At 40.7% G+C, this 11,541-nt stretch overlaps 1 protein-coding gene across 5 annotated transcripts in view; it reads right to left on the bottom strand.

Moving 5' to 3' along the window:
• Positions 1–2,281: 2,281 nt before the first annotated feature.
• fam131ab (family with sequence similarity 131 member Ab) overlaps positions 2,282–11,541 on the bottom strand; it is a 34,109-nt gene continuing 24,849 nt past the window's right edge. For all 5 annotated transcript variants that reach the window (XM_015361436.2, XM_069197479.1, XM_015361437.2 and 2 more), the window contains one exon: positions 2,282–10,471. In XM_015361436.2, the coding sequence (XP_015216922.1) occupies positions 9,951–10,471 (521 nt within the window). In that variant the 3' untranslated portion in view covers positions 2,282–9,950. The remainder of the gene's footprint in view (positions 10,472–11,541) is intronic.

Here is an 11,541-nt window from a genome sequence, read left to right as displayed (position 1 = left end):
ATATGATTGTTAGCAAGCTGTACTGTAAGTAAGGAGTTGGAAGGTGGAGGGTAGTATTTATGTAATCTTGCCATTTCACAATTGCCCATAAAAGTATTTCTGTTGTTGTTAATGAGTTTTTAGTGTGATTTTTGTTCCAGTTTGCCATTTTCTTTCTGATGCTTTTGTAGAATTTAACTGTGATGGTTTGACATTATAACTGTATGGATATACAGTTTTGTAATGTTTTTTGTAGGAAAATAACCTGTTTGAATTGCATTGATTAATGTGCAATGGAAAAAAAAAAACAATTACATGTTCCACTCATTGTTAATAACCCCTTTACTAGAAATAAAAGTTATCTGAAGGGAAATTTCAGAGCCTGTTGCCATGCATATGTAACTGTATGTTACATATGTTGCGTATGTTAAGTGTATTGAGAATGTTTATTTAGGGCTTAGGACCTCAATTGGTCAGTAAGGTGTGACCAAGAGGCAACTCCTGAGGTGGAGGAGGGATGTACTGTAAAAGACGTGTGCAAGGAAGAGAAGAGGCTGACGTACAGTATTTATAGTGTTCTAACATAATTTAGGAAAACTGAGGCTAATTGAACTTGGCTGTTATGTCTCTCTCGAACCTTTTTTGTAAACACCATTTACACCAAGACAGCAGACACAGGGCACAGGAGCAGATCCAGTCTGTATGGGATGGCAGTCCAGTGCATGTACAGTACATACTCTTACCCTAGAAAAGCATTCGTTTTGCCTGTGGCAGGAAGCTCATGCACACGGTGAAAAATGGCCTAGCAAAAACACACAATTTTTACACAAAGAAAAACACCCCAGGCCAGAATCGAACCCAGGACCCAAGAGCTGTGAATGCACCCAGTGCTAAAGACCACAAAACAATGCCACCCTTTGCATGTGCTGCTTTCTTGAAAAAAAAAATACTGTTCTTGAAAAAAAAACAATTTATCTCTTACTATAAATATTAATAGGTTGTCAGAGGAAAAAATAAAGGTGTAACCATGTTGCTTTGTATTTTTGCCCATTTTACTGTGCGTCAAACAATCTGTACAGATTAAAAGCAGAGTGTCTTGCATTGTACCTGTACCTTAGATCAAAATAGAGATAAGAAAGGGTTGACAGCTGTTCGATTTGGAAAAGCTTTGTCCCACAGTGACGCTAAACTGTCCAGCCAATTATTCGCTTTGAACTGATGCCCTGCTGTGTGTTCAGTGGGCTGATTGTAGTGCTACCTTCTCCATTGAAAGGGAAGGCTGCTCAATGCCTGTGATGGTCCCGTCAATAGAGACTGTGGACACGGAGCTCATCTGCCTTTGTTTTGCCTGACCTCTATTGTGTGCTGACAGGCCCTATGGCTGTGGATGAGTTTGTCGTTAGAGGCAGTAAATCGTCAGGCCGGCCAGCACTCTAAAAATAGATCAGCTCTCTGCTACAGGACCCCTGCCGGGATAATCAGCCACTGATGAGGTCACTGGGAAGGCATGGGAGAGGGGTCAGTAAAGGTCAATTATGAGAGAGGAAAATATGTTATCTCTGCATAGTGAGGGTGTTAAGGGATAAGAACAGAGGGGCTAAATCCAGAGCCCCCTTCAGCCCTGCAAGGAAACACAATTCAGTGTTTGTCACTACAGTAAGTTTTTCTTTCCATTTCAAATGTATTGCTCCTCAATTATTAAACATGCAGAATTATGTAAGTCGCTTTCTGCCTTTTACCCAGTGTTAAAAATTAAGAGCCTGGATGCAAAAAGCACTGCTGTCTGACTAAATGCCTTTTAAGCATCACAAGTTTCTAAACCTGTCCTTTTCAGTGACTGGCATAATTAATTACACAAGCTGCTTCCAGAGACCTCAGAAAGCTTATCTGTCTGCGGATGTTTCTTTCTTTCTTTAATCAGTGGGGGCCAGGGCTCCAGGAGCTGTGATCTCTGGCTGTGGAGTTCATTTCCTGTTAAAAAGCCGAAAGCTGTCAAGCAGAATCCAAGAACTGTTATCTGAAGAGAAATTTCAGAGCCTGTTGGCAGGGATATGTAACTGGCAGCACACTTCATGCTGCAGTTTAGATGGAAAGGCAGCCCAGGTGTGTTTTCTGTCATGTTAAAAAAAATCTAATTATATTACTCTGGGGTGTCTGCTGGACCAGTAGTTTTTTTTTCTGAATCCGATCAGAATTTTCTTATGATCAGATCAGTTTGACTTTTTATTCTTCAGGTACTAGTCACAACCAAGCACTCACCCCTGTAGAAGGAGAACAAAAAGGGAAACACATCACAGAGAAGTTGCAAATAACATGAACGTCTTTTATTCATAACAGTAAACCATGGCAGATGCTGCAACAGAGGAAACTTCATAGAAATAAAGTACAAGGAATAAAAAGAAAGGGGGAACGAGAGAGGAACGTTAACTGTAGAAAACAGTGAGCATGTAAGAAAAGCAGTTCACAGTGGCCTCCTCAGCAAAAGTCAGGATCTCAAATCTGCAAAGATTCATAAAAAAGACTGTTTTCCACTTGAAAAATATTCAAAATATGATAGTAATCAATATTACTGAATCTTTCTAACCACCAGTTTGGAATGCATTTTGATGCAAAACATCTTGGGCATCAACTGACAGCGTCCGGTAAGGTGTTTTAAATCACAAACTTGAGGACTTCTTCACCTTCATGCTGTCGATGAAAGAATCTTTCATCTGGTATCAGCCTTTCTAGGATCTTGGATTTAGTCCGCTGCACAGGTTTTTATGCGAGTTGTAGCATTCTTCTGCATTGTTCTCCTGTGCAGCTGCGTGTCATATGAGAATAGAAACCATTTCCACGTGAATATAATGAGAGTCCCAGCACAGCTGTTGCTTGTGAGGCAGACATAAGGCAGTGCAAGGACCATGAGCTGCTCATGCATGCACAGCCTGAAACCTAGCTGAGGACTAAAATGACAGATAAATGGTTTGAGATCCATCTTCATTGTATCACTGACGAATTGCAGTGGTAAAGCACAAAAATGTTTCCATGATGTTTATCAGTCTGGTTCATCTTTGTGTCTTATCATTGCCTGAAGATGGAGTTTCTTCACAGTTTACCCACCTTCTTCTAGTAACAGAAGCAGTGGGTTGAGGGAGGAAAGCATACTGTTCTTGGGGGGGGAAAACACCTGTGACAGATCTGCCACCATTACACTCATCATTTAGAAGATGTCTACAAAAAACAGAGAGGAACAGATTTCCCAAAGAAGCCATGAGACCAGCATTACAGTCCCCCAGATCAATGTAAAGAAAGCCCAAACCAAGCAGAGACGGTTGGGGAAAAACATCACATACAAAACATCTTCAGAAGATAAAAATGTTTTTATGTTGATGCAGTTTCAACGCAAGAAAATGTTAAGCCTTACAGTCATTAAAAATAACAAAGATCGTGTTCATAACAAGGAAAGTAAACTGGATTCTCTCAGTCAGCGAAAGTCAAACCCACAAGAAGTTATATCAGATATAAACCGCAAAATGAATGAAATGATATCAGAGGAAGTGTGTAGTTTTAGCCCTAATTCAGCCCTAGTGGAAGTCAGTGGTGAACTTTCCTTGGTAAGAGATCTGCCCGACTTTGGGAGATAAACCTCAGAGAGTTCACATGGGGTTTGAGGTTTCTAGGATTTTTAATGAGTTAATTCAAATGAATCAAAATGGGAAGAGAAAGAACCAAATTACATGTGCAGAATCCTGCCTGAGCCACTGTCAAGTTCATCTCTCCATGGTGAGCACAACCACAAATTTTGCCTTTCATTTTTTAAAAACCTTTTGAAGTTTTTTGCAGGTAGTTTTGTTGATACGCAAGTTTGCAACAAAAGTTCAGGAGGGATGACAGCAGCCAAATTCAAGTTCTCTCATTGACCCTAACTCATAATCCTTTCCTAAATATATTTAGGAAAGGCCTGATGTGGACTCTGTTTTAGAGGTTGCCATTGTGAAACTAGACATGAACATTCTCTCCTCACATTTCTTCATCTTTTGCACCCCTCTTGGGCCCCATCTCAACCTCTGCTGCATCCCCTGAGTCACTCCTCACTCTGCATGGGGGAGGTGGTTGATTCTCAGCTAAGGAGGTTAAGACAACGACTAAACACTCAACACTTTTCGAATACATTTAGTTCTTGGGTTTTGTCTCTCCTCATGCATATTTCATGAGGGCCATTATAAGAGGGGTGACCTGCACAACTTTTGAAGCATTTAAGGTATTCACAGTCACAGTATGACTTAATTTAGATCATGGCTGTTTTGGCTGAATTATCCAACACTGGCTGAAAGTCATAATCCATTTTTACTCATGTTCATGTACTGTAATGTGGTTAATGGTACAGCTGCAGTATATCTGAGAAATGCCTTGTGGCCCTTGCAGTCAAATATTTGTCACCTCTGCTTCAAAGAAACCTTCCCCTACTCCCCGGTAGGGAGACATCCTAGAAAGTCCTTATCGTTTCTTCATTCCTTTTGTGAAATCTCTTGTGAAGACTTGCTGAGCAGTGCTTGACTGAACTGCAACCACTACATTTCAGAGGCAAGAAGTATTAATTAAAGAACGCAACCACAGGAAAGGTTAACAGGGGTTAAACGTGACTTGACTGTCTTTTTTGTAATATGCCTATGCATTTACAGTAAATTAAAATCTTCAGCCCTTTTGGATTACATGTCTAGGGGCTTGCTAGCACATGTATAATGAAGAATACACTGTGTAGGGAATATTGGCAGCACCAGAAACAAAAGCACATGCAGAGCTGTTCAGAATACAAAGAATTTAGCTGGAATCTGTTAGGATTTGGGGGGGCTAAAGCAAATAGCAGGGGTGACATAAGGTGAATCCAGGTGAGTTCAAGCAAATGAATTATTGCATTCGCCCAGAAACTGAACACCATTTTACCAAACCTTAATTACAGAGCCCTGACATAAAAAATGAGAAACCGTCAACAGTACTGGGACTGCTCAAATTTCCCAGAATACTTCCACACCCATAGTATCAATTTCAGACTCCTGCATGATAGCAGGCACTGCGTGGTGCACAATGCAAAGCTATCAGAAGAGGATGTGCAGGCTTCCCTGCAGTTGTGTTCTGTGCCAAAACTGCTCATTTGTACATTAAAATTTGTACAAGGGCATTCTGAGACTAATGGTAGAATGCTATCTACTGTCATGTCAGAGCCCACATAGTCAGACTTGCTATCGTAGTTTGATCTTCCTACCCATTTTGGAGACATTTTGAGATAAAAAGGTGGGGGGGTGAGGTGGTAACACCATGTTGAAAATAGATTCTTCCCCTTAGAAAAGTCATTTCTTTTTATAGCAACTCACACACACACACTGTGGGCTGCGCCTACTAAGGAACTAAGGCACTCCATCATAAAGATACGAAAAGAATGTCATTTCATGGCATTTCATGAGTGAGAGTGGAGTTGCAGTGCTTGACAAGCCAGTTGAAAGACACTGCTGTCTGCCATGAACAGTTAATATGCTGAAGTGCAAGTGACTACATAATCTAAGTGTCTGGGGCCACTGTGGAATGCTTCAGACAGCGAGAAGTAAATTAATCTTTGCGTTTTACCATCTCTGCAGGCAGGGCAGGAAAATCTCTGCTCACAGAGAATGGGGGAAAAAAGCAAAAACTAATAATAAGAAATAAAGAGCCTAGGATGGCTGATCTGAACAGTCAGATAATGAGGATGGAAGCATGCAGGATTGCCTCTCTGACCTTTGCAGCAGGGGTCACATATTCACCTCAACTGACTAGAGTGTTAGAATTATTTACTCCACCAAGAGCTCATAATGCATTTCCAGTTAAAAAACACTAAGCAGATCTTTTCTGTGTGATTGAGGAAAATGTAATTTAGAAGATGTGACACTGCATTTGTTTGGGTAATAGAAATCGTGATCATACATAATAAATTGTATATAGCACATACAATATATGTTATATAGAGAGAGGATGGAGTTGGGAGCTGTATCACTGTGCAGGCTGTGAAGGAACAAGCATAGGTTATTCCTCACTTTAAAATATAATGAAACACAGTGTTGCCACTGTGGTGCCTATTTCCTCTGTTTCTTTACTCTATAACTGCAGATGGATGTATTGGCAGTCAAGATCATTCCCTAATTTACTAACCGTAATGAGCGTTCTTTGCTAAAGTGTTCGATTGAGTTTTTTGCCATTGGCACTTCTTATGAATTTATTAGCTCACCAACAGGTACAATTAAGACAATATGCAAAGCTACAGCTTTCTTCAGAATGTAACATACAATTATAAATACACATTTCTAGAAAATAACAAGCTGTAGTTGTTACAAAACATTATAGCACATTTAAGTATACTAGCAAATCGATAAAGGCTTTTTCTGCTAAAAATAGTTAGTGTGTTTCTGTGTAGAACTCTCTGTCTATACTCAGACATACACCACAAATGGAAATCTTGGCCTTTGTTAAAGAAAGCTCAATATTTTAAAATATCACAAATGAGCAGGTTTGAAGCTCAGGCACCTAAGGTGTCTTAAGTTTCACATTCAAGTCCTCTTTTCTTGGACAACATTCAATTACTATGGCAGTTACACTGAGAAAGACTTCATTCTAATTGTCTAATGCATAATTTACTGTTCCTTGATGATTTTTATAATTGCAATTAAATTGCTTGTCACCACAGGTAATTCTAAATGGTCTTTCTTTACAAATAAACAGGCTAGCTTTGCCCTGTCATGTGACAGGGTGCAAGTGGCAGTTTTAATGACAGGCCATACATGAATAAATCCATAGGGTTCAGACCTGCAGCAAAAGTTTACTCAGCTCACAGATAAGAAGAGTAAGTTAGAGATAACAGCTGTTGTGAATCTTTGCAAATTGTTCACAACTCACCAACAATTGTCAACCCAAACTCAGATCGTTGCAGGAAAATCAATCTCTTTGGTTTCAAACAGAGTGACACTGGACCCTTTGGCAACCCAGGCATTATGATCAAGATGGAGAGAGAAGAATTCTTTACAATGGACTCAGCAAAATAAATCAGAGGTTGGAAAGTTAAAAAAGCTTTAGTGATCAGTAATAGGAAAGGAGATGAAGGCACAACATTCTACTTGTACCTGAGTTATTGACCCTCACTTTAACTTTCTCATCTGACCTCTCTGAAGTCTAGAAAAATATCATTTTTATCTGTTACAAAAAATAGAAGAAGCAAAGACTGTCTCGCCTCTCTACCCCATATTCATTTTGTCCAGTATGAGAATCAAAGAACATGATTCTTTGATAGTAATGCCCATTCAATTGTGGAATGTGTCATGTTCATGCTGTAGGTCTTGTGATGTGCCCTGACGTTAGGGTTCGAATTCTACATACTAACATTAACAAGTCTTGCATATCAGAGTTACAGCGTTATGAGCCACATGCTCATCAAGACAGCCATGCTTACAGCTCACTGCAGCTCAGTTTTGCACCTGTCAATCTGTCAGGCTGGTATGAGAAAGAGACCCATGCCCTCTCCTCTGATGGACAACCAAAGACCAGAGAATCCACATTTACTTTCCCAATCCTGATAACCAACTTTATCAAAAGCCCCCCTTGCAGTTTTTTGGGTGTGGTACAGCCCTTACAGGCACCCTGAGGTCTCTCTCCCCTCTGTCACAGAAAGTAGTACTACACAAGTATGGGCAGAGCACTCTTTGTCATTATAGGTTACTACAAAATTATGTTATGTTAAATTATGTTATGCAATATTTCAGTATGATGTTTTTTAAAGGGAATATAAATCTGCCTCAGACTTTTTCCATTGCCTGTCCACCTTGATTGAAATTTACCGTAACCTTCAACCATAGTGCTCCATTTCTTTTCACAGCAGTCTGATCTACCCAGAAACATGCTTTTGATAGTGAAAATCAGACTGTTTCCAAGTTTAAAAGTCCTCCTTCCTTCGGTTTCCAGGTACAGGGACTGCTGTCGGAGTTTTAGTGTTATTTCAGAGGTTTGAAGGGCCTCAGACCTTGAGTAGGTTAAGGGCAACAGAGACAGATCTTTCTCTTGGCATTAAGCTTGCTGAGTATCCGAGTTATTGTGGGACAGAACTCTCAGTATCGGTCATTGTTTTCTTTGGAGTTCCTTGACCGATCACAGTCCAAGGTTCTTCAGGTCATGCCTTACACACACAGGAACAATTGTGGCCCCTTTGATCTTGCTCATGGGTTTAGGGGAATGCAGTATCTGTGCTTGCTTGATACAGAGAACTTGGAAACTGTTCCCAGTTGCCATTTATATGTACAGCTGTGAAACCTGTGGCTCAGATTGTGTCCAGCTTGGCTGTAATCAAGTTGCAATGTTTCTTAAAAAGCAACACAAACTATTACAAATTAACAAGACTTATCCAATGTGAACCCACTGACAGGAGCTCTTAGTTGCACTCCCTGAGTTAAGACAGTTTCTGCAACAAAATCCTCTTGCTTCCTTTTTATATAGTCTCTGAAACAAAACTGTTTTACATTTTTACTTTTTGTAAAGACTGTTCAGTCTAAAAACGTCGGTGTTTGCAGTCGTTTATACCCACAATCTGGTTTCTATTGTTCAAAAAGTTACAGTACTTCTGTTCAGCCAAGGTTGACAAACAGTGCAGTTAGAGAGGAGGAACCCGGAGAGAGAGCCAAGAGAGGAGAGAGACATGTCTTGGTTGAAGTACTTTGACATACTGACTGCAAAGAAGTTAGGAAGGAGAACGACTTTTTATACAATAAAATAAATCAATTCATTCAATAGGGACTTGACAGTGACAAGAACAAACAATATCACAGTATCCTCTTAACTGTTTTATGTTTTTTTTTAAGTTTGCTTTTCCTGTAGACCATATCGCACAGGAATAACAACAAAAGGAGATATCTACGGCAACATTAGCTTCGTGCAAACCACTAGGACAGCAACGCCGCACAAGAGAAAGCATGACAGAGCTTACAAAAATATAGAAAATCTGAGACGTAATGCACTTTTGCTTTTACTGCATCACTGAAAACTAGTGTTTATGCTTTCTTGGTTTTTCAGCCAAACCTTTCCCTGGTGTTGTCAAGCAAAACTTCTTTTAAGACCATTGCAAGCGTTTCCTTTTCAGTTTTTTTGTCCCGGTGAGAACTTGAAAAATCAAAAAAAAAAGAACAGCTTTCAACCCCTCTGGCTATAATGATCATAATCATCAGTATCACCATTAGTCTTCATAATAACAAGAACAACAACATGTTGAATGATATAAAACTAAGTACAATAAAAGCATAACCTTTTCTTCATTTGTTTTTGAGAAATATTTTAAAAAGACATAATTTTGTCAGTTTAAGAACATTCCAGCATTTGCTTATAATCTTTAGTCAAAGGTTAATGTTTTGGCATACCCAGCAAAAAAAGCCATGCCGATCTGATGCTATAGATTTTTTTAGGCAAGGAGAGGTTGGGTTGCAGTGTCATGACGTTCAGACGGTAGATGCTCTTGAAAAAGGTAAGGAATGGGAGGTTTGACCAAAAAGAGGACAAGAACAGCTGGAGCTACAAACCGTGCTTTAGAACAAATCAGCCCACAAGTTCAGTTCAGCACTTAACACGTCATGCAGAAGATTTTTTTCTTTTTTTTAATCTGTGAAGTGCTCAAACCTTTGCATCAAACCCCCAGGCAATTAGTTTGTGCTAAAGGCATTGCAAAGTGAATCGGAACCCAAAGAAGAGAGAGAGATTGTTTGGACGCGTCAAGACAAATAAAAATGTATAGATATATCGAACCAGGCAAACGATAGATGGGGAAGGGGAGGGAGGAAATGGGGAACAGGCAGGTTGACGGAGGAATGGGTAAGGAGAGGAAGGTGCACAAGCAGGGAGGGAAAGGGCATTTCAGTAAAGCATGCCAAAAACGTTTTCCGAAAGGTGAAGGAAAGGAGAGGAAACCAAACGAAAAATGAAGAGGACAGTCACTGGTTCCCCTCCTCCCCCTCCTCCTGCTCCTCCTCCTCCTCCTCTTCATCCAGGGATACCACTCCTGAGGAGGCCACATCTGACACCTTCCTCCGACCAGGATAGTCGCACTCATCCTTGCACACCGAGTCATAGTCCTTGCAGGCTAGGTCTTCCTCATCCTCTGGAGAGAAGCAGGACTCGGTGTAGGAGACAGAGTAGGAGGAGTCCTCGCAGACCAGGTGTCCCAGGCTCCGGAAGGCACTTTCTCTGCCCCGCTGCAACCGGGAGAGCAGCTCCTCGCCACCCTGCAGTGCCCCCAGGATCTTGGCAGCCAGGTCCACAGGAGAGGAGCCCAGGTCCTTCAGCAGGGGGTGATCCTCCAGGCTACACAGGCTGGAGCAGAGGGTGTCGGGTGAGACAGTGGGTGAGGTGTCGCTGTTCTCCTGCTCACTGGAGCCCTGCCGTGAGCTCCGCTGCTGGCACACGTGGCTGTGCAGAAAGTCCCGAAGGTAGCTGGGGTAGGAGGAGACGGTGTCTGGAAAAGATCAGGCAAAGTCATTGATGAAACAGGTAGTACAAAACAGAACCAGGTCCCTGCAGAATTCAAGGCTAACAACAAATCAAGGCAAAGTAACGGCAACAACAAAAGTAGAAAACTGCTGCGTCCCAATCCAACAAACATGCATCAAACATTCTGGGAATGTCCCCTAACCCAGTCGCTTCTAATGGCCTATTTAGTCCCAGAAATCCTTGACCAAATACATACAAATGTTGCTGTTGCATCAGCAAAAACCTTTATTTAGAACATTTCCATAAAGATTCTTCATTTATCACTGTTTTGGTGACACTTCATCGCAGTCTACAGCCTATCCTGCAATTCAGCTTCTGTCAGTCAACATGGCCTGAGGCCAAAAGCATCACAAGCTTTCACTAAATCAACTAATTTAACCACTGCTTAAAGGAAAAAAAATCAAAAAGTCACTCAAAATGAACATATGGAAGGAGCAGGACAGGTACTTCATAATTCCAAGGAGTGTAAGAAGGGTTAATTGTTTCCAGGACAGTATTCAACTCTTTATACTATACATCAGAAAGCATTAAGTACCATATACATGGAATATTTTAGATGCCTTAAAGATCAAAGGAGTCAATAGGTCCTGCATTAATTTGTCACCTTTTAGAAGAATGCAGCATTGCCAAAAGAGTCAGTAATTTAATGAGAACAGAGAAAATATACAAAAGATGTCCAACAAGGGCAGTAAACAATTCATTGCTAGCACTTTGAAGAGTGTGTTCAAAACTCTCCGGAATGGGACGAAGGGATATGTGGACACAGAACCTATGACATCTGCATGTATTTACCACTATGGTTCTCCTCAGTCCAGGAGAACTGGATTGGCAATGGTCAGGAAGAGGGAATGGAGATGATGGCCAACAATCATGTTGTTTCCATGAAAAGCCAAATAAATGGTTGTAAGCTCAGAGAGTTGAATGATTCAGAAATCACTATATTTTATCAGAAATAGAATTATGACATAGTTACAATAGAAATTTAAGCAGACGTTTAGGTTCTTAACTCCCACAATTCCATTTGCCTGAGCATAT

This window comes from Lepisosteus oculatus, chromosome 13 (assembly GCF_040954835.1).
Source record: "Lepisosteus oculatus isolate fLepOcu1 chromosome 13, fLepOcu1.hap2, whole genome shotgun sequence".
Taxonomy (NCBI): Eukaryota; Metazoa; Chordata; class Actinopteri; order Semionotiformes; family Lepisosteidae; genus Lepisosteus; species Lepisosteus oculatus.
Note: the sequence above shows the minus strand (reverse complement) of the source record. Positions and strands in the feature narration are given on the sequence as shown.